Source organism: Nicotiana attenuata, unplaced genomic scaffold, assembly GCF_001879085.1.
Source record: "Nicotiana attenuata strain UT unplaced genomic scaffold, NIATTr2, whole genome shotgun sequence".
NCBI classification, from domain to species: Eukaryota; Viridiplantae; Streptophyta; class Magnoliopsida; order Solanales; family Solanaceae; genus Nicotiana; species Nicotiana attenuata.
Window position 1 is genome coordinate 7,093 of NW_017676532.1, and position 24,192 is coordinate 31,284.

A 24,192-nucleotide genomic window follows, 5' to 3' on the forward strand; every position below is an offset into this window, starting at 1 on the left:
TTCTTTAAAGGCTATGTGTATTGCCAATTTTTTTTGGTCTAGACTGTACCCTATCAACAATATTGATCAACTTTTAGATTTCATTAGTTCCTTAGCTCTGGCTTAGCCAATTATGTATAGGAGCCAGAATATTTTTTATAAGCTCAAATGCCAAATCATGTACATCTTGCATCTTCTTGATGCCATCTATTAAAATCACTTACTTTATCAAAAACAATAATCAGGACCCGGAACATGAGAATGAAAATAAACAACCAGATCCCACCTTAAACCCATTTTGTCCAGCTGAATATTAAGAAAGGAGAAAAGTGCTTGGCACATGCTTTTTGCAAGTCAAGATTGCAAAGAAATTTGGAATTTCATCCTAAAGCTCTTGAAAGTGGCTATTTTATCCCTTTATTTTAATAAAAATCAAAGAAATTGATAGTGTCTCATTAACAATTAGAGAAGCATCTAAAATTTGTTTACAAAAACGCAACAAGCCAACAATAAAAATAAAGCATCTAGTGTCTGACTTCTTGCAATGAAAACATGTTGTGTATAAGTCTATAAGAGGCATCTTGTTAAGAAATTTATTTTTTAGTTTAAGAGAGAGTGGCTTGACATTAAATATACTAACTAGCCAGTCTGAAGTCCTTACCCAGTATGCCCCTTTGTTTATAGAAATTTGAGCAGTAAGTTAGGCAGTGATAATTCTTCTTTTTGGAATGGTCAGGTAGTGATAATTCTTTCAATAGTTACACTGTAGTAGAAATCAGTCTAATATATTCATATGTTTCTGTGTGTATATATATTGATATCTATGTATGTATATGTTGATGCGACTTATAATCACGTGTCAAATTATGCAGACCTACTTAGGAATACAAATCTTCAGGTTCTACTTCAAGTGCACAAAGTGCTCCGCTGAGATTACATATAAGACAGATCCAAAAAATTTCGATTATACTGTTGAATCAGGTGCAACTAGGAATTTTGAGCCTTGGCGTGGCCAAGATGAGGTAAGAATTTTTTCAACTTAAAGTCCTATTCACTACTTTCTTCCCCAGTAGAAGGAGTGTGAACCCTATGTTTATATAATTTTCTAATTTTTAGGTTAGTAGGTTCCGGTATCTTGTGCATTCATGTTTATGTTTCTTTTTGCTTAGGAAATGGAGAAGGAGAAACAAAAAAGAGATGCTGGGTGATGCAATGAAATCATTACAAAATAGAACGTTGGATTCGAAGAGAGAAATGGATATTATGGCTGCATTAGATGAGATGAAATCCATGAAGGTGAGTCTTGAAGTTATTTCTTCACTATTTTCTTGACTAAATTATTTTGTGATCAAGGTTTACACTTATCTATGTCTTTTCCGCACTATATTGCCGTGTTTTATATATTTTTATTCTGTTAGTTTCTTACCTTTGATCTTCCATTTTTCCAGTGCAACTGTGAGCGTAGATGCAATGCTTGAAGCTTTGCAGCGCGCAGATGAGGCAAAGGTATGACTGTGTTTTATATTGTTTTCCCACTTGAATAGAAGTGAAAATGTTGTCCTTGATGACTAGTGTTCAGCATTATCACAATACTGTTGATTTACAAATTTAGAGGACTTCAAGTTCATTCCTACATAAAGTTAAGTTGCTGGATGTTATGAACTTCTTTTGACACATACTGTGGCTTTTGCTTGAGATTAGTTGTGATCAAAGCTTTGAAAAGCCATAGTAGTTTATCAGATCAAATCAACATGTTCTACTATCGGGATTCTGGACCATTTTTTTGGATTCTATATGCTCATATAGCTCTTACAATTAAGAATAAATTCTTCTATTTACTTCTTGAACACTATCTCGTATTAGATGTTGAGTGATTGCCTATCTCAACCTCAAGACACCCGTTAAAACTCTGGGAGAGAGGGGATAACCAAAATTAAAAGAAATAGGTGAAACCACACATTTCAAACTATCATTGAAGATGTTTAACCGGTAGTGAAGAATCACAGAGGCTTTTAGCACTGAAAATATCTGTAGAAGGTTGAGTCCAGTAAGAAGTTTGAAGAGTCGAAGGAGTTTAAAAGAAAGTATTCACTTAAATGATTGGTGATGAAAACAATTATGTGATTTAGCTCTACTAACTAATAGGGGAGCCCCAGTAGTGCCACTCTTCACCGGATCGTGATGGTTCATGAAGATCTGTTGAAGAACATTTTTATAATTAGTTGATGAGTAGGTGAAACATTTGATGGACTGTCTTGTTTACCATATTAATTCTTGCCCTGATAGGCGAGGAAGCTGGAGGAAAAAGATGAAGCTTTCATAAGATCAGTTTTCCAGGTTGGTATATGATAGTCTGAATACCTGTTACTTGTTCATAGGTATTTCTAAGAGCTTTAATTTCTTATGAAGCTTTGTTGGTCTTGTGATTTCAAATCAGGGTTCAAGAGAGATAATCAAAAGAATCCCTGATGAAGAGCTTGAGGAGGACGATGATGATTTAGCTTTTTTTGCCCCCGAAAGTTCAGGGTCAGAAAACAACTCCCTTAAGGTACAAGTGTCATTTAATTCAGTTTTCCATCTTTTATGTTTCATCAACCTGCTTCTATACAAAATAGACTTTAATAAATTTGTATGAATTATGCTTTGTCACAGTTGCCTTGCTGTTAATAATTCCGCAGGTACTGAAATTATTAAAAGAACCCCCAATAATTTATTGGGCACTGTACGAAATATTTGAAATACAGGAAAGAAATACCATTCAGGTAATATTTCCAAAGGGATTGCAAACGGATCTGCCGGTTCACCAATCATTGATGGTTCTAAAACGGTTAAGCCTAACATCATGAGCTGTCCCGTAATAAAACCAGTTGTTGCTGATACCTTCTTCTCGGTTCCTTCTTCCATAACCAGAGCTCGAAGAAGGAAGAGATAAGAGGGCCCTATGGAGAATGTGGTCAGAAATTCATAATAGAGTCTGACCACAATGACCGAATTGATTATCTTCATGCATAAGGATACTAGGGCGATAGGCATCAAGCAAGTGGAGATCTACAGTTTTATCTATGTGATTGTCCTGATGACATTTACAAATTTTCCGCCTGCCTTCATATCATTTGAAAACAATTTCCTACTTTGTTCAGTAGATCAGATGAACAATTTGCTATGTCCTCTTGAGTTAGTCGTAACTTTGAAGTTGGTGTCTTATTTTCTCTTTGTAACATCTCGCATATACAAATAACATACAAACAATAATCATGTGGCCCACATTAAAAAAAAAATCAGGTGGTCCATGTACACTTAGCTAAAGATAGGGCACAATGGAGACCTACAAATCCTTGCAAGTTATCTCAAAAGATCTACAAATTCTTGGAATAAGTGGAGACTTAGCTAAAGATAAGATAAAAAAGAAGAAAAAGATCCATATAGCTGATACTTACTAGTTAGGAATAAGCTTTAAATTTGTTAGAGAACTTTAATGTTAGTACTATGTTTTATTTTTAATTAGTTTATTTTTATTATTATTATTATTATTAGGCGAAATACATAAACGGCCCCTTCAAGTTGTCCTCAACGATCATTTGAACACCTCAACTGACACCATTTCCAGCTAGACATTTCAAGTGACTGTTAAGTAAATCAAATACACACCCCAGTGCAACATACCAGATGCGTGAGTTACACTTGCCAAATGAGCCAATCAATGAACGACACGTGTAATTTGTAATTAAAACTTAACACAAATTAACCAAAAAAACAAAATGAATTTAAAGAAGAAAAAACCCTTTCCAAAATTGTTCTTTCCAGCGCCCTTTCTCCTCCTCCCCCTCCAACTTCATCTTCTTCTTCCAAACCAAAACCAGCGCCACCTCCACCATAAGGTTTACAAAATCCAAAATTGGTCTTTTAAATCCTTGAAACCATCACATCACAACTGCTCCTTAAACACGGTATCTTCTTTAGCCATAGCCACAAATTTGAGAGGGGCAGTAACAATAGTCCATGGATCCGATACATTCCAGTGAAAGTCCACAATTTTATCCCTAGGCCAAACCAGAAAAAATCAGGAACGACAGTAATTGCAACAGTAACGGAAATATGATGAGGAGACACATTATTTACATGACAATTGCTTGTCAATGAACAGAACCTGAAAAAGTATCAGAAGCAGATTGCTTGCCCACTCACCCAAGGGGAGAAAAAAAGACCAAAATATTTCACCCCTCACAGATTTTAAGTTTCCAGGATATAGTGGTATGCAGTTAGTACTCATCGCTTAGTTTGTCCACCATCTATATGGTATCATCATTAAGACCAAAAAGTGGCATCAAATTAGTGTATCTGCTTCAAAAAAAAAATAGACCAGTGAAGGCTCCGGCCAAACTTCCGGCCACTGCTCCGGTAGTAGCTTAAGGCAGTGGAGCTACTTATGTTGGGGTGAGGAAGGTTGACATGAAATTTTGGGTGAAAAAGGTCTAATATTATTGCTGACACATTTTTGAGTGAAAAAAAATAAAATAATGTGGGACCCACTTTCAAAATTTAATTTAATTTAATTCTAAAACAAAAAAGAAAAAGTCTGATAAAACCTCACGCGCCCAAACGCAATTAAAATACACGTAACTTGCCATGTCACTGTGAGGTGTCTACTAGATATACTTAACAGTCACTTGAAGTGTCTAGCTGAAAATTGTCTCAGTTGAGGTGTTCAAATGATCGTTGAGGACAACTTGAAGGGGCCGTTTATGTATTTCGCCTTATTATTATTATTATTATTATTATTATTATTATTATTATTATTATTATTATTATTATTATTATTATTACAACTATTCCCTCCGTTTCAAAAAGAAGGAACGTATTTCCTTTTTGTCAGTTCCAAAAAGAATGACCCCTTTCTAAATTTGGAAATGTAACTTTAAACTTCCTATTTCACCGTTAATCAGATGAATTATAGCCGCACAAATATTTATAGATTGTTTTGGACTACAAGTCTCAAAAGTCCTCTTTTTCCTTAAACTTCGCGCCCAATCACATAGGTTCGAACAAATTGAAATGGAGAGAGTATTACTTGGTATGATTATGATATGAGTTGACCTTAACGAAAGAAGTAGGATTCATATAGTCGACCTCAACATTGTTTAGGACTCAGGCATAGTTATTGATGTTAGTCCATAAAACTAAGAGAATAATAAGGGGAATTGGTTTGAGTAATAGTTAGAAAATTTTCAAGGCTAACTCTTAGAGTCTAAGTGTCACGTCCCGAAACTGGGGTGGGACGTGATGGCGCTCGGCCTATTTTACTCGCCGAGCAAGCCTTGTTCTTTCTAATTGTAAGTGCTGATAAGGTTAATTAAGCTAACCAATTATGAATAACTTTTAACGATACCATCTAAAAGAAATAACTAAAAGAGTTTAGAAAAACTTTATCAGAAAATCTGAACCCACCAATAACAAGCCATCAGCCTCTAAGGACTAAAATTGAGAACAATGTCTTCGGGGCATTCCCCTGGGATAACAAAAATATCTAAATAACTGAAGGTCTGGAAATAGTGGACTACCGCTGGAAAGAAATCAACACAGTATGCTACTGGATCTAAGAAGTCCGAAAACTATCCACGAGTTTCGTCACCTGCCCTGCCACACAATGTGGCACGCTCAAACGGGCTAAGTATTTTCAAGGGTACCCAGTAAGTCTTGTTTATCACTCCCTAAGCGGATGACGAGACTTTTTTAGACTAAACAGTTATAATAAGGATGCAATAAATATAACTTAAGAAATTAAATAAGTAAACATTGAAATCTGAAAGCTGAACTGTACCATGAAATCTGAGCTGGTGTACTCTTACCCCTGTAAATTGCCCAGTTAGTTTTTTGGATTTTGTTAGCTCCTTAAACTTAGCTTAGAGACCATTGTACTTGAGCTAACACTACTTTTGCTTTTGTAATTATTCTGCATCAACTTGATTCCTTTCAATGATATCTTTCTTACTTCATCAAAAAAAAAACTGTACCATGAAATCTGAAAGCTGAACTGTAGCATGGACTCTGAGTTAAGTTCTAATAACTGCATACAACTAAGTTTCTTTATTTTGAAAATTTCGTCTAACAAATATTGGTGCTTGCGAGTGGGGGATACCTGGACCAATCCCTAGCCCTGGCAACTTTTACCCTCGGGGATATTGACTACTTCTTCCAAACACATAAATCGGAAACTGAACATGGAACACTTGCGAACGCGGAGTGAAGATGTCCTAAACCAATTATTTCATCTGCATGGGTGCAAAGTAAGTCCGTATCACCCTTTATTACCCTCTGTCATCTATTTCAGAAGACCTTATGCTTAAATTAAGATTCAGTTTCTGGATGTAACTTTGTTATTCTATTTTTATTGCTTTACTCTTTGCAATCAAGACAACAGAGATCGTCATACCGGAGCTTCGTGAGCTGCGCAGAGCCCATACTGTTAGTTTTGGATCTGAATCACTATGCTTATTGAATCCTGATTGCGAGGATGGGTATATCTATTTTCCATTCAAGCTATTAGTACAACTGCTTGCAATCTTGTAGTTTGGACTAATATAACTTTTTTTCATTTTATGTACGAAAGGAGTAAGATTGACTAATGATACTCGCACAAATCTAGCACTCTTCAGATCATTTGCAACATCAGATTATGTTTCTGTCCAGCGCCTTAGTTAAAAAATAAGTTACTGAATTACTTAATACATGTTGAAACAATTTGTTCAGTTGTTGTTTGTTTTAATATCGAATTAGGGATGTGGAAACTGCATTTGTGTTGTGGATCAGTGGCATATACATATGATTCTACATCTAGATAGACTTTCCTAGCTTTAATTTTAGGTTTTGCTTACCTCACTTTAAGCTCATTGTGTGTAAAAGCTTAAAAGTTATCATCTTCATATCCTGATTTTAAATTTTCAACTAGAACAAGATATTCTCTGAGCTTGTGCATGGAAACAAATTTATCTTCTACTAGAAGAGCACATCAGAATGCATGTTCACGCCTTTAATTTCATTGTTAGTTTACTCCATAGTTACTTTGTATTTCTGAAGTGTCATCTAATGGTTCTTTCTGTCTTATGTTTGGCAACGTGTTAAGTGTCAGATGTACTACTAGATTTTATGTAAATATTAAAGGATTCCAAGACTCGCTACAGAATTGCATTTAGAAATATGATAAAATTTGTTCAACTTATTTCAGCTTTCTTGTGTCTCTTATTGCAGGCGAAGGATAATGTACTACCACATGGAGATTTTCAAGAAAGTAGATGTCATTGTAACACCTACCACTGGGTAAACTAAGTTTTTGCACTTTATGGGCCCTTATATCTTTAAATACACTTCTTTCATATCCTGTTAAATAAAATTGTTGCATAAGTAGCTACTATCCATTGCAAGTATTGTGCTAGTTGTTGGTTGATCTCTGTTAGATTTGTCATATGTGTAAGTATATGTAAATGCTTATAATAAATTAATAATGCGCAATATGGAAATAACAATTCGTAATTTATAGCGTGTATGTAAAAGCTTCTAAGTGTAAGACATAGTACTTATGCATTCTCCCAATCTCACATATCTCACATGGTATCAAAGCTCTCTTTAGAGTGAAACTTGTGTTTGTTTTCAATGATTTGGAAGGTTGAACTAAAAGATAAAACCGGCCTTTGAGTTACATGATAATGCTGGCAACTGTTTTACTCATTCTTCTAGTTGATGGAAGTTTCAGGAAGTTGGTTTCAGAAATAGTTGTTATGTCACAAAAAAAGAGATTTGTCTTGCTATTGACATAAGATTGTACTCAATGACAGACAAAAATTATAGATGATTGGTGCAAAATAGGAGTTATATGTTTCCTTTCACTTCACGTGGAAAGTGTCTAATCAATGAATGATCCAATAAGAGTACTGGAGATTAGGATACTCGTGTCCTTATAGTTGTACCCCATATTTTAGCCTTTTGGGAGGAGTCACAAGCTTGTACCATATATTTTAGCTTGATGATCAGAATGACATTTGTCTGATGTTATGATCTACAGAGGATTTCCATTGACTATCCTCACCCGTGGAGTTTCCAGATCAAATCGATATGTATATGTTCATATGGCACATACTGAGGCTTTTCTATCATTTTTTTTGGTGAAATGAGAAATCTTTATTAATCACCAGCACAGAAATTTACAAGAATTAATTTACAGAAATTCCTTCCCATTACTTCCCCTTCCTATTCTATCTTTTAACCTGTGTTTATATATCTTTCCTATATATTCATTAAGCAAATTACATTAACTTCTTTATCCACAGCTTCTGTGTTCTCGATGTAGTCCTATGTTCCATGATTGCATGTATCTTCATCCTGCATTCTTCTTTAATAGTGCTTACTATCTTTTGAGGTCTGAGCACTTTTTGATTCCACAAAGCATCATTCCTGACTTTTCATATATGATAGATTGTCGCTGCCAAGGCTGTACTTACAGCTGATCTGCACGCTTTGCCCCTTATGTTCCTTGTCATTCTTCTCCAGATGCCTCCTATTCTGTGTTGCTGCAGTCTTATATTCAACCATTCTAATATGCCATTTAGACAGCTCCTGGAATATTTACACTCAAAGAAAAGGTGATCTATTGTTTCAGCTTCCTCCCCACATATGACACAATGGTCTTCTTGACATATCCCCAACTTTGCCAGCGTCTATCTCGTTAGGAGCCTTCTATGCATAGCTAACCAACAAATGAAGCTATGCTTTGGGATGTTATTCCTGTCCCACACCCATCTACCATTGCCCCAGTTGTCTCTTCTTCCTTGTTTCCATTTGTATCCACTATTCGTTGTGTACTTTCCATTTGCTACTAGCCACCCCTGTTGTGTATATCCTGCAGCAAATTGGTCTCTAATGGAGCAGATCTTTCTCCAGTACCAACAGCAGTCGTTTGGGGGTTGGTACTCCCACCAGTCCTTCTCTTTCAAATATATGTGATTCACCCATTTTACCCATAGATTGTCTGCTTTCTTTGCTATGTTCCAAAGAAATTTAGCAATGGCTGCTTGGTTCCACACCTCACATTCAATGATCCCAAGTCCCCCTTCTATTTTAGGCCTATAGATAAGATCCCAAGCTACTAAAGGAACTCTATTCGTATTCACTTTACCATCCCATAAAAAATTCCTACAGATAGCTGTAATGCTCTTTAGAATCTTCTTAGGGAGTATAAAGATAGAGGACCAATAGGTATGGATATGCATTAGTACTGAGTTAATTAATAGAACCCTCCCTGCATAGGATAGGTTCCTAGTACCCCAACTCTTATTCTAGCACACATCTTATCCACCAGCATTTCACAATCCACAGCCGATATTTTCTTTGCTGAAATTGGCACCCCTAAATATCTAAAAGGCAAGACACCTCTATTGTAGCCAGTCATTTCACAGAAATCATTCACTTCTTGTTGCTTCATGTTTGCATTATAGATGTTAGACTTAGAAGCATTAGTATGCAACTCTGAAGCTTCTGAAAAAAGGCTTTTCTATCATAGAACATAATATTTTTGAATTTGGTCCCCAGTAAATTACATCTATTTTTTTTTTTTTCAACTGAAGCAGCTGGACCAATACTGTGTGTAAATTGTCATTATGTTAATCTGATTCTGGACTACACACTTGATTTCATAACTTCTATTTTTATTCTTCCAGAATGACAGCTCCAGAACTTCCAGAAAGTGCTCCTGCAGTTGGAGAGACAAATTTGCAAGTTGTAGGTAGGTTAACATCATTTTATTACTTTGTGGTTAATAGTTCCTGAGATACTCTGGCAGAGCTTGGGGACACAAATACCAATTTTGTGGTTTAGCGGCAAAAAGATTCTTTTAAGCCTGGATGTTTCTACGGATTGCATCTAGGGTGTCAAATAGGCCGGTTGGCCTATATTTGGGAAGGTCAAAACGGGTTGAACTAATAAACGAGTTGGGTCATAACCCCTCCAAAGTTTGCTTGGGTCAAAGTTGGGCGGGTCAATTTTGGGCTATTCGATGGGTTATAACCCAAAATTTGATTTTTGCATGCGTTGAAGACAGGTATTGTACTTCGATATTGGAAGTCCTGAAGCGTTCTATCTCGCACAATATTCTCAATACTACTACATTTCTTTTTGTTACGATGAGCACTTCCTGATGATGTAACTTTATTTTAGACTACTTAATACTTACTCTTTGCTATTCTTTTCAGCAAGCCTAATGCAATTTGCTATAACAGCAAACGTTCTCGGGCTTCCAGCAATTTCTGTCCCTGTAAGTGATGTTCATCTTTTTCCTGTTAGGCAGTCCACTGAGAGTAAATCTCAGAAAAGGATTTGGAATGGAAGGACCTGCATGTTGATGATATGCAAACAAGTTTCTAAGCATTTCAACCTAATAATATTACAATAGATCTATCATATATATAAGATATTGCGCCAAGAAATCGTTGAATATGGGATTCTAGGAAGGAATAAGTGCCGATTTTGATTTCCCTCAGCAAATCCTCACTAATTATGTTGAAACCGGTCGTGTAAGTGGAAATTTTATTCTTCTCTTTATTCACATTAACCAGACCAGAAAATGTTTGTCTGAAAAAAACTGAAGATGTGAAGAGATGTTTTTACAAAATCAGAAAAAGATATTCCTCGTTTTGATTGACTATTAAAAAGAGCTTTTTGGATTCTTCATTTTTCTTTTTTGTGGGGAAATAGGTAAAACTTGGAGCATCCATTTATATGTGGCCTCTGTATTCCGAGATCAATTTATTACAAAAATAGCTTTGCTAGGTTTTTCTGTAGTTCAGTATGGATGGAACTTCTCAGTCAGACACTTTCTGTTGTGCCACTTCCACATCCTCTTGAAAGCCACATCATTAACTATTTTCTCTCCTGTAGCATGTCGAGTCTCTACTTTGTTCTGATTCCATTTCCTATTGCTAGCTTGATCTCCTTTTAGCCTTTGAAATTTCAGTATACCATTCTTCGTTTAGTAGCAGCTAATTTGCTTTAGATAGAGGAAGGACATGATAGGCCGCTCATGGATTGACTATGAAATAAGATAAAAGTATTATGACTCCCAGATCACACTATTCTTTTGGATGTCCTTAAAGTTTCTATATATGTGGTAGAGGATTTATGAATCGGGTTTTTGTAGGAACATGAAGTGCGTAGCTACAAGAAAACCAGGGCTTAGTGAAAATATCAAAATAGATGTATTGGTGCTTTCTACATGCTAGTTTACTGTCAAAGGGATTCCATTTAATTTTGACATGCAGCAGAAAAATAGACGACTGAACTCTATCTCTTTTCAAAACTTCTCCATCTGTATTTGCATAACGTCTGTTTCCTTTAACATTAAGATGTCTCTTGATGGCTAACAATGTAGGATCATAATTATTCTACAAGATGTGGATGTCAATTGTCAGTCAACATGTGTTCCAATTTACCTTTCTTTCTCTTCTGTTTTTTCATATTCTTAGATTGGCTATGATAAGCAAGGACTTCCAATAGGCTTGCAGCTTATTGGCCGTCCGTGGTGTGAAGCTACAATCTTGCATTTAGCTAGTATGATAGAGGTAATCTCCTCCATCTATACCATAACACCACCCACCCCAACCAACTAACTGCTAAAAAGTTACAATTGAGTATTGACAGGAGATTTTGACTTGTGCTTTCAGGAAATCTCTGCAGAGTATAGGAAGAAGCCAGTGGAGTACTATGACATCTTGAAAGGGAAAGTGAGAATAAATGTTTTACAAGACACAATTGAAAGAGAGCGAAGGAACTGACAGGAATAAGCTTAAGCCTAGCCTTAGGGTAAGAAAAAGATTTCATCACAAATGAACTTACATAGAGAACGAATCAAGTAAGTGCTGAAGAACAATACTCCTAGATATAGAAATGTGGTTGCTTTTTCAATAATTATATCTAGTGGATTTTGGTGATATATGCCTTTGATTCATGCATTTAGTACCAGCAACCTTTCTGTAATTTTCTACATCCTTGAAGTTTGTACACTGAAACTGCTTCATTCATAGTTTAATGCAATATTTGGTTGTATTCTATTTTATTTGATTATTTGTCTCCAAATTACAAAAATGCATGAAGATAATAGATCAGGTAAAGAGATTACAATAGAGGCAAAGGGAGTTGTGAAAAAGTAACACACATATCTTACAGGGACCACATTCATTTTCCAAAAAAGAGCACCAAAATAGCTTTGATTTACAGAAACATAAGGGCAAATACTATGTGATAAGGTTTAATCTAGGGGCAAAATAGATTTACTAAAAGAACATTTATTGCAAATCCCTGATTTCTATAATTATTTCGATTCTATGTATCAATATGCTGGTTTTCTTCTTCTTTGGTCCCGGTAGGGTCCTTCTTCCTCCTTATCCTTCAAGAAGCCTAGGATGATGAGAAAAACAAAAAGAAGAATGCCAGCGGCCTCCACCACCCCACTGCCCAATGGCCTCCACCACCCCCCCCCCAATCCCATCCCCACCCCCGCACCGCCACACGCTGCCATCATCATCACAGGGGGAAACCCAGCCCCACCATCGTCTCGAGATCAGGGACGATTTCTCCTTCCCTGCATTCAAACCCAGACATATCAGCATCAAATGATTACTTGCACAGGATCTTTGTAGAATATAAGCACGGCTCTCATTTTTGGTGGATAAAATTGCTGAAAAATGTGCAGAGTGGCATTGTGCATCGTTTTAAGCAACAAAACAATGACTTTTAATAACACTGCTTTCTAAATCAACAGGGCGGGATGCGGTCACCACTAACCATAGCATAACAGTGAAAATAGCTAACATGTAAAATATGGATTGTTTTATTTCCATTCATTTTGTTCCACCAGTTTCTGTTGTGGGGTCTGGAGAGGATAGTGTATACGCAGACCTTACCCAGAGAGGCTCTTTCCGAAAGACCCTTGGAGGTTTCCGTAAAGAACGTGAAAAAAATTACCTGGTGCAACTGTAATGGTTGAATTTTCCTTTGTAAGAGTCTGCATCTGGCCTTTAGTTGCACATCTGGCTCTCTGCATAAATGCAGAATTGAAAGGTTGAACAGGGAATACTAGTGGCAATAAATGTTACTAGAATGATGCAGAAAATTAAAAACCAAAACTAATGCAGCTTCAAGAACATCAATATAGATAACTTATGCCATGATTCTGGTCCTAATTCCCATTGTTTTTTCCAGATCAAAAGTTTTGGTAGATCCTATTTCCAATTGTCTGTAACTAGAAATGCATAACACTACCACTTTCAAGTAACAAACAAGGATATATTTCCACATTTTACCAATCCATATCTATAAACAACGAGTCGCAAATAGAGAGGCTAACCAGCTTGAGTTTAGGGTACTTGTTTTAGTGAGTACAGTTGTTTCCAATATACTGACTGCAGAAGGAGACATAGTCCAATGTGATAACTTATGCCATGAGCAACTATTTACACTAGCATTCCGAATCTCTGAAGCTTCTCACAGCAGACGTCGCACAGAATTAATATATAAGACATGACAAGTACGACTAATCCACTAGAATCATTAGGGCATGTAATTAGCTAAACAGGGCAATGCTAGCAGTTACACAAACAGTAATACCCAAAGTAATGTTACCAGAGCAGCAACACATATTATTGAAGCGCGTTTTTCTTGAACAGGACATATCAAGTGTCTTCCATTGTTAATAAACTGAGACTGCATGCCAAGCGGCTGGAGGCCAACAGATACTATTGGCTTGATTTGCTTCAGGCATTCAGCGTCTGCTCTCACTGTGACAACAACATCCAACGATTAACAAGCTGCAGGATGAGCAGCAAATCTTCAAATGGTTTTGCCAACGATGGATTTTAAAGTATCAAATCTTTTGATACTTTAATATCAAACCTTAAACATAATTTTTTTGATTCAGTTACTTCAGAAACTAACAGCATCACATCAAGTCAACCAGAAAATCAAAGATGAGCTTTTTTATTTTTTAAGTGTTTCTTTTCACAAGTAAACTCAAAGACAAAAGCTTTTGACTTAGGGCAAAGGATGCATCTAGACTTCCAAGGAGTTGAACAACACCAAAATTCAAGAAAGCTAGATGATAAATCATAAACACTTTTACTGATTTGCAGTAAGAAAGTATTTCAACATGTTGGTGAGTGCAAATTTATGTTTTCATGGAGAGAAAAAGAGTGCTAAAACAGTCAAATATTATATGCAGAACAACAGCTGCAATTTTATAAAAGGATCATTTCTTATTGTCATGTTCTGATGGCTATTCAGATATTCTTACATCTAATGCGGCAAAGGCTTCTCAGTGAGATAACAACAAGAGAAGCTGATATATAATAGATTAATGTTTGACATGAACAAGGATATGAAAGTTTTCATTGTGTGCTCCTAATTACATGAAAAAATAGTAATCTGGCATTCCTTTAAATACATGTAGAGGTACTTATTAAAAGGAATCAGTCAAGAAATATACACAAACATACCTATTGGCAAAGTAGGTGCACTCATAGTGGTACTGGCAGTTAACAACATCTCTCTGAAAAAATTCTGAATCTCCCTGAGATTGAACTCCTTCTAGAATCCTGAAATAGAAAAGGAAGAGTAGATTAAGTATGCAATCAACAACAATAACAAGAAGTCAACAACCACACGTCAATCCCGAATAAGTTGGGAGAGGCTATATGAATCTATTAATCATGTTTCTCCATTTATGCTCAACTCACGTCATCATCACACCATATAGAATAATGAGTGAAAAACAAGTTTAATATATATAAACTAGTAGAATAATCATTATAGAAAAGCAAGAGGACCAAAAACAAGGTACTAACAAGGCTAAAACCTATTCCCGCCTATATCAATCTTTTTCCTCCGTTGTGCCTTATCTTTAGCTAAGTCTGCATTGATTACAAAAAATTGTAGGTCTTTCGACACAACTTCTTTCCATGTGATTTTAGGTCTACCTCGTCCCCTTTTAACACCTTAACTTACCATAATTTCACACCTACGAACCGGTACATTTGGAGGTCAACTCAGGACATGACCAATCCATCTCAAACAACCTTCTCTTATTTTATCCTCAATCCCTGCTACTTGCACCTTCTGGCGAATGACATTTTAAAATCTTATTAGCATTCACATCTCCGCAACACTCATCTTTTGGATATATTGAACTTAAGCGACCTAACATTCACTATCATATAACAATATCAGCTTTATAACTACTATATAGAACTCGTCTTTCACTTTGGTGGGCGTCCTTATATGACATAACTCCCCCGGTAGCACTTCTCCATTTCAACCATCCGGTTTTAATTCTATGAGTAATATCTTCCAGTGGCGGAGCCACATGCACTCAAGGGGTGTCACGTCCAAAAATCCTAGCTCAAGGGGTGTCACGTCTAAAATCAATATTTTACTTATATACACAGTGTAATTTTTCGGCGAAAAGGTGGCTTCGCCCATGCCGCCACTGATATCTTCATCTATCATTCCGCTATCTTGAAACCATTTCTCACGTTTTTGCACAAGTACAACGATACCATGAACCAAATCGCTTATTCCTGCAAATCAAATAACCTTTTTTGCCTCTAGTAGGCAAAACAGGATTACCAACGAAAGGATGTCAATGTCCAATATCAGCTTGACTCTTAGATCAGATGTCACATGTATTCCATATCCAAATATACACCACCCAAGTATTCCTTGACGAGGATCATAATGGCTCTTAATGGATCAGACTCTATTTTCTAATACCTTAACTAACAGCTTGTTTGGATGGTTGTTCCTCGTATTATTGTATTGTATTGTTATCTCAAAACAATGTTTGTTTTGATTGTTTCATTAAAATTGATTGTATTGTATTGTTAAATCTATTGTTCCGGAACAATGAAAAGTCCCCTTTTTTGAAACAACCGATTTGGTGTGCTGGGATTGTTTCCTATTTTTCTTTCCAATTATGCCCTAACTTATTATTCCATAATTCTATTTCACCATTTATCTTTTTTCTATTTTAACTCCAAATCTCCAACTTATAACCTACTTTGTTTTTTCCAGACCAATGTTAAAGGTGTTTTGTTGCCTCCTGTTTTATTTTTTCTCCTAATTTGCTTGTAACTCAATTCTAATTAGTTGTGCTCCTTTGTTTTGCCTTTTTCTATCTCGCTCCTTTGTTCTGCTTCCTTATTGTGTTTTACCTTCTTCTGTTTTGTTTTTTAAAATTATTTTTATGCATAATTTTGATAAATTTAATATTTAAACAATTGAGGATATTTTAGTAAACTTATCAGTTACAGTACAGTACGATACAGTCAAACCAAACAACAAAATATTATTTAACAATAACAAACAATACAATCTATCCAAACATTGTATTCATAAAACGATACGGTACAATACGATACGATACGATACGATACATTATAAAACGATAGGGAACAATGATCCAAACAAAGTGTTAGTGTGAAGACTGACAAAAGATGCTTTTCCTAGAAATAACGTTCAGCTCTTGCCTTCCCTGCTGCAGTTTTATAGCTGCATGATGCTGCCCAAGCTTTGTAGATGAATGCTGATAATAGGTGAATTTGACTATAATCACGCACCAAATAATCACTTTCTTGTGAACTTTTAATGTGGAAAATGACAACAAAATGCTCTTATTAGTGCTTTTCATGATTTGCAGGTGATATAGGTGTAAGGAAGGCTAAGGAGCGGTTTTGGAGTCAACTATTGATAAAAAGAGGCTAATTGTTGAATTTCCCAAGTAACCCATTCAAAACAGGCCAAAATGCCCGGGTACAAGTTCCACCGCGGTTCTACCGCGACCGCGGTGAAACCGCGGTGGAAGGCAGTCTCTGAAGTTTGAAGATTCCGCGATGGCGTTTGACCGCGGTTCTACCGCGACCGCGGTAGAACTGCGGTGGGCACAGTAAACTTCGGGGACTTAAGTGTAAAACACGGGATTTTTAGACCTAAACCCTATTTAAAACGCTAGACTTCGCTCAAGAGAGAGAGGTATTGATTTCTAAGGGTTCTTAGCAAGAAAAACAATTGTGAGAAAGTACCCTAAACATCTTTCTTCTTTTCTTTTGATTTTATGATGAATTCAAGCTTAGTTTATTCTCCCATAGTCATGAGTAGCTAAATTCCTTGTCTAAGGCTTTGATGGAACCTATTGGGTGATGAACTTCTTGTTTATGTGAATACAAATTGCTAGTTAAATCTTTATTTGTTCAACTTCGTGTTCGTTGTAGTTAATTGACAGGATCCTCAATTAGCTGTGCCTATTTAGTGTGCATAACTTGGAAAAGAGTGCATATTTAGGGTATTGTTGAACAACACCACTCCTAGATTATTAGAGGAATCTATAATTGCGGGTTTAAAGGCGGGATTTAGGAATAACGAAGCCTTGGGTGCAATTTAAATTGAATTGTGCGAAATAAAGCAAGCTAGTGTATCTCGGGAGAGTGCAATAGTAGATTACTGTGATTACTCGGGAGAGATTTGCGGTAAGATTAGCGTTCATGATTGATAGAGATGTGTGGGTAAATTTGTATGAGCATAAACAGAAGGGATTCCATCAATAGGGGAAATCATTGCCTTAGCTTTTTCTCATAATTGTTTACAACCCTTCTAATTTAGTTATAGCCTTTTATTTACTTGCAAGTTAGTTATTAAAGAACACTCAACTGAGAATTTGAATATTTGGGAAGCTGGTTCTGAAGACTTGGTGGGTCTGAAGGTAGCAGTTGATAGGTTAACTCTCTGTGGGATTCGACTCCGGACTTGTAAACCGGATTATATTTGCAGCGACCGCATTGTCCTTTTATAAGGCATAGTTGGGCGTGATCAAATTTGGGCGCCGTTGCCGGGGAGTTAACGGAATTATCAATTGCCATTGACAGAAATACAAAGATTCTTATTGTAGTCAGTTTTCTCTCTACCAACTTTTTCATTGAAAATTTTGACGGTTGTTGATCTGGGTACACAGGTGCATGCCTAGAAATTCTACGAGGACTGGAGAACTACTTGAAGGACTCACAGAACCCGAGAAGACATTCCGGGCATTGAATCGTGCAAACAAAAGACTTCAACAATCACAACAAACACACCAACTCGAAATTGACATGGGCGACATAAACGACCCCAACGGGAACGTCAGAAATGAGCAAATGGCACCTCCTGTGCCTGAAGGTGCACTTTATGACTGGGCACAACCCACAGCTGACAATCTGGCCACTGCCATTATTGTGCCCGCGATACAAGCTGAATCGTTCCAGATCACAAATAACATGCTACACTTGTTGCAGAACAAGGGACTTTTTTCTGGGACACAAACAGAAGACCCTCAGCAACANAGCCCACTTTACCCTATGCGATCGCATTCCCTTTCCCGCGATCGCATAGGGCAATTCCGTCCAGTTAATTTAAAAGCTCAAAACAGAACCAGTGACGGGATTTCTTCATTCTTTTCACACGGGCTCTCCTCTTAAACCCTCCATAGACGAAATTCAAGCTCTCCTTCCTCCATAACTCTTTGGGTAAGTAATCTTAACATCTTTCCCTCATTATTTCTTCATCTAATTACTAAATTCCTAGCCCTAAATCATGAAATCAAAGTAGAAATTAAGGGTTTTGGGCAGAGTTAGGGTTTTGAGAATTTTGGGTGATTCAACCTTAATTTGGGGTCGAATCTTAAAACAAATTATATATTTGCACTCGTGGGGTTATGGGTGATCGGGTTTTGGTCCGAGCCTAGAGTTTGGACCATGTGGGCCGGGTGTCTAATTTTGGTATTTTTGGAAGAATGCTAGAACATTCATATCTAGGCTATGGGATGTTGCCCTTGAGTCTTTATTGATATTATTGAATTAATCATGCCTAGATATTACTGTTTTGGAGTCGGATTGTAGAGGAAAGGCGGCCTTTGAAGGTTGATTGCTATTCTTGGGGCCGAGGTAAGTGTTTGGTTTAACCCTAGCTTGAGGGAATAGGAGTTGAGTCTTGTTGCTAATTGCTATGTGATCGAGTACGATGCATAGGCATGGTGACGAGTATCTATACATTGGTGTCTAGCATGACCGTGAGTCCTTAAAATGCGATTATCATGAACTGATTGTGAATTCCATGTTTATTGGAGTATTTCTATATGTTGTGAACTACATGTGAATGATGATATGATAATTTGATTCCTAGGAGCATTGGCTTGAATTGTGATACGAATATTGAAAGTATATGAAATGACTTGTTTCATTGAGGAGCGTCGGCTCCAGTTGTAGAACGAATTGTGAAAGTAAAAGTGAGAAAGAGAAGAGATCATTATGTTGCCCTCTTGACGGCTATTGTTGGGTTGTGATTCCTCTGCATTGTGTTCTTGACGGATACTAGGGTCGCTTAGGTTAATGTTTCCTTGTGTCGTGGGATGACTATAGTTATAGCTGAGGTAGTTAAGTAATGTAATAGGTTAGTTATAGATGGTGTGGTTAGGTGAGGTAATCGGTTAGATATAGCTGAGATGGTTAAGTGTGGTAATAGGTTTGTTATAGCTGTGGTGGTTAGATGTTGGGGCTAATGTGGTTATAGTAATCCTCTTGCCGGAATATTTGAGATGATGTTTTGTCCCCTTACTGGGAAGTCGTTATATTGTTGTTTGTGACGGAATATGAGATAAGAAATTTCCTGGAGCTTGGGCTCCAGTGATATCGTGAGATAAGAAAAGTAAGAAAGAGAAAGCGTTGTTGATTATTCCCTTGCCGGGACGTTTGGTTGAACTTGTTGGATTATTTCCCTTGCCGGGATGTTTGTCAAATATTTGCTTATTTTTATGCCCCTTAATTGTGACTGTTGTTTGGGGAGTCGGACTGTACAATGATATTGAAGATCGGGTTGCGCGCTGCAACAATAATATGTGAGGATCGGGTTGCACGCCGCAACAATGATATTGAGGATCGGGTTGCACGCCGCAACAATAATATGTGAGGATCGGGTTGCGCGCCGCAACAATGATACATGATAAATGATATTGAGGATCGGGTTGCGCGCCGCAACAATGATATTGAGGATCGGGTTGCACGCCGCAACAATAATATGTGAGGAACGGGTTGCGCGCCGCAACAATGATACATGATAAATGATATTGAGGATCGGGTTGCGCGCCGCAACAATGATATTGAGGATCGGGTTGCACGCCGCAACAATAATATGTGAGGATCGGGTTGCGCGCCGCAACTATGATACATGATAAATGATATGGGTCGGGTTGCACGCCGCAACAAATGGTAATTATGAAGCGGGTTGCACGCCGCAACAGTTATTGATGCCATGTGTTTATATCTGAGTATTGATTCCTTGTTCATTGTGGATCTAAGCTGTTTAGCTGGTTACTCTGGATTACTGTTAATAATGTATCTCCCCATCGCATGTTTTCCCCTCCCATGTTGGTAATTGCTTGGTATTCGATTTTCGCTGTATATCTATAACTGCACAGGTTTATGTGGTGTCCAGTCTAGCCTCGTCACTACTTCGCCGGGGTTAGGCTAGACACTTACCAGCACATGGGGTCGGTTGTGCTGATGCTACACTTCTGTGCTTTTTTGCACAGGTCCAGGTTTTGAGGAGCATCAGCAGCAGTAGTTCGGAAGCAGGCGATTCATATTCACGAGACTGAGGTAGCCTTGCATGCGTCCGCAGGCCCGGCGTCTCTTCTCATTGTTTTCTTTTAGACTGTTGCCTCTTTGTTTCGAGACAGACAGCTGTTATATTTCTTTCAGAGCTTTGTATTTAGTTTATCCTTAGTGGTTCGTGAGTAATGTGACACCAAATCTTGGGTAGAGGTTATTTTTGACTATTCCGCGTTTTAAATTCATCATTTTAAGGCAGACTTCCGCTATTGTTCTTATTAGACTTTATGTTCTATATTGTTGTTATAAACTGTTAAAGATAATTGCTAGTGATGGAAAGGTAATTAAGTTGGCTTGCCTAGCTACCACGAGTAGGCGCCATCACGACTCTGATGGTGGAAAAATCCTGGTCGTGACAAGTTGGTATCAGAGCACTAGGTTACATAGGTCTCACAACTCACGGACAAACTTAGTAGAGTCTGAGGGGTAGGTACGGAGACGTCTGTACTTGTTCCCCAGAGTCTATTGAGTTAGGAAAACCTCTCATTCGTTTTTTCTTGTCGTGCGATTGGTTTCTCAAATGCCGATTAAATTTCTACTCCATTCTTTTGCGAATGGCGAGCTCATGTACCGCTCTTTTAGCTGAGCAACAACACAGACCAGTGATAGATCAGCTACGTCTTCAGAGGCTTTGTGGAGATAAAGGTGTTAGAGTTGGATGTAGAGATGCGAGAGGTGGAGGTAAAGGTATTAGAGGTGGAGGTAGAGATGCGAGAAGTGGAGGTAAAGGTATTAGAGGTGGAGGTGCAGGTACTGTTCTGGTTTGTGGTAGAGAAGCTTCGGTTATATTTTGCGCCGGATTTGGTCATGCCTAATGGTTCGTTGAGTGTTCCTATTGTTCGAGAGTTCCCTGAGGTTTTCCCTTCAGACCTGCCGGGCATGCCGCCCGACAGGGATATTGATTTCTGTATTGATCTGGCCCCGGGCACGTAGCCCATTTCTATTCCGCCGTATCGCATGGCCCCGCCAGAGTTGAAGGAGTTAAAGGACCAGTTGCAGGAATTACTAGAGAAGGGTTTTATCAGGCCTAGTGTTTCTCCTTGGGGTGCGCCGGTGTTATTTGTGAAGAAAAAGGATGGTTTGATGCGGATGTGTATTGATTACCGACAGTTGAACAAGGTGACGATAAACAACAAGTATCCACTGCCGAGAATTGATGATTTGTTTGACCAGCTTCAGGGAGCAAAAGTGTTTTCAAAGATAGACTTGAGATCTGGCTACCATCAGCTGAAGATTAGGGCGTCTGATGTCCCTAAGACAGCATTCCGCACTCGGTATGGGCACTATGAGTTTTTAGTCATGTCGTTTGGGTTGACTAATGCCCCAGCAGCATTTATGGAGTTGATGAACCGAGTGTTCAGGCCATATCTAGACTTATTCGTGATAGTCTTTATTGATGACATCCTGGTGTACTCTCTCAGCCAGGAAGAGCACGAGCAGCACCTCAGATGGTTCTTCAGACTCTGAAAGATAGTCAATTATATGCTAAGTTTTCGAAGTGCGAGTTCTGGTTGAGTTCGGTTGCATTTCTGGGTCATATTGTATCAGCAGAGGGTATTCAAGTGGACCCGAAGAAGATTGAGGCAGTCAAGAATTGGCCTCGACCAGCTTCAGCGACCGAGATTCGGAGTTTCTTGGGGTTAGCAGGTTATTACCGTCAGTTCGTGGAGGGATTTTCTTCTATTGCAGCCCCGATGACCAGATTGACCCAGAAGGGTGCCCAGTTCAGGTGGTCCGATGAGTGTGAGGCGAGCTTTCAGAAGCTCAAGACAGCTCTGACCACGGCACCGGTGTTGGTTTTGCCCACGGGTTTAGGGCCTTACACAGTCTATTGTGATGCTTCCCGTATTGGGCTTGGAGCAGTATTGATGCAGGATGGCAAGGTTATTGCTTATGCTTCGAGATAGTTGAAGATCCACGAGAAAAACTATGCGGTTCATGATCTAGAGTTGGCAGCGGTTGTTCATGCTTTGAAGATTTGGAGGCATTATCTATATGGTGTGACTGTGAGGTGTACACGGATCACAAGAGCCTGCAATATCTGTTCAAGCAGAAGGAGTTGAATGTGAGGCAGAGGAGATGGCTAGAGTTGTTGAAAGATTATGATGTTACTATCTTATATCACCAGGGTAAGGCCAATGTGGTGGCCGATGCATTGAGTAGGAAGTCTGCCAGCATGGGTAGTCTTGCTTATATCCCGATCAGCCAGAGACCGCTTGCTTTAGATATTCAGGCGTTGGCCAATCGATTGGTGAGATTAGATATTTCTGAGCCTAGCAGAGTGTTGGCTTGCACGGTCACTCGTTCTTCTCTATTGGAGCGTATCCGTGATCGGCAGTTTGATGATCCCTATTTGTGTGTCCTGAGAGACACGGTGCAGCGTGGAGGTGCCACGAAGGTGACTTTAGATGATGATGGTGTTTTGAGATTGCAGGGTCGAGTTTGTGTGCCCAATGTTGATGGGATTCGAGAGTTGATCTTAGCGGAGGCCCACAGTTCTCGGTATTCTATTCACCCGGGTGCCGCGAAGATGTATCAGGACTTGCGGCAGCATTATTGGTGGCGTAGGATGAAGAAGGATATTGTTGCGTATGTGGCTCGGTGTTTAAACTGTCAGCAGGTCAAGTATGAGCATCAGAGGCCTGGTGGTTTGTCTCAGAGGATTGAGCTTCCCGAGTGAAAGTGGGAGAGGATTACCATGGATTTCATCACTGGACTTCCGTTGACTCGGAAGAAGTTTGATGCTATTTGGGTCTTTGTTGATAGGCTGACCAAGTCAGCGCATTTCATTCCAGTAGCAGTCTCCTATTCATCCGAGAGGTTAGCTGAGATTTATATCCGGGAGATTGTTCGCCTTCATGGTGTGCCTGTATCTATCATTTCGGATCGGGGTACGCAGTTTACCTCGCGCTTCTGGAGAGCGGTTCAGCAAGAGTTAGGTACCCAGGTTCAGTTGAGCACAGCGTTCCATCCTCAGACGGACGGTCAGTCCGAGCGGACTATTCAGATTTTGGAGGATATGCTCCGGGCTTGTGTCATTGATTTTGGAGGCTCGTGGGACCAGTTTTTGCCTTTAGCAGAGTTCGCCTACAACAACAGTTACCAGTCCAGCATTCAGATGGCTCCATATGAGGCGTTGTATGGTAGGCGATGTCGGTCTCCAGTCGGATGGTTCGAGCCGGGAGAGGCTCGGTTATTGGGTACAGACTTAGTTCAGGAGGCCTTACATAAGGCCAAGATTATTCAGGAGAGGCTTCGTTCAGCTCAGTCTAGGCAGAAGACTTATGCAGACCGTAAAGTCCGAGAGGTAGCTTTCATGATTGGAGAGCGAGTATTGCTCCGGGTGTCGCCCATGAAGGGCGTGATGAGATTCGGGAAGAAGGGCAAGCTTAGCCCTAGGTACATTGGTCCGTTCGAGATTCTCGATCGAGTAGGAGAGGTGGCTTATAGGTTTGCTTTGCCACCTAGCTTATCAGCCGTGCACCCA

The 24,192-nt window shown here is 38.6% G+C and overlaps 1 protein-coding gene and 2 long non-coding RNA genes across 3 annotated transcripts; 2 read left to right on the forward strand and 1 right to left on the reverse strand.

Moving 5' to 3' along the window:
• The first annotated feature begins 855 nt into the window (after window positions 1-855).
• LOC109221063 lies at window positions 856-1,182 on the forward strand. The gene is made up of 2 exons (XR_002067196.1): window positions 856-1,001; window positions 1,149-1,182. It is a non-coding gene; the product is annotated as an uncharacterized LOC109221063 (long non-coding RNA).
• Window positions 1,183-3,571: 2,389 nt separating this feature from the next.
• LOC109221062 lies at window positions 3,572-4,441 on the reverse strand. The gene is made up of 2 exons (XR_002067195.1): window positions 4,127-4,441; window positions 3,572-4,019 (listed from the first exon to the last, which is right to left on the reverse strand). It is a non-coding gene; the product is annotated as an uncharacterized LOC109221062 (long non-coding RNA).
• A 1,027-nt stretch (window positions 4,442-5,468) lies between these two features.
• On the forward strand, window positions 5,469-11,953 carry LOC109221064 (fatty acid amide hydrolase-like). Its single transcript, XM_019385520.1, has 7 exons — window positions 5,469-6,263; window positions 6,391-6,494; window positions 7,225-7,293; window positions 9,687-9,751; window positions 10,218-10,279; window positions 11,487-11,582; window positions 11,685-11,953. Exons 1-7 carry the CDS (start codon window positions 6,198-6,200, stop codon window positions 11,793-11,795), a joined length of 573 nt encoding a protein of 190 aa, XP_019241065.1. The 5' UTR covers window positions 5,469-6,197; the 3' UTR covers window positions 11,796-11,953.
• Window positions 11,954-24,192: the final 12,239 nt, after the last annotated feature.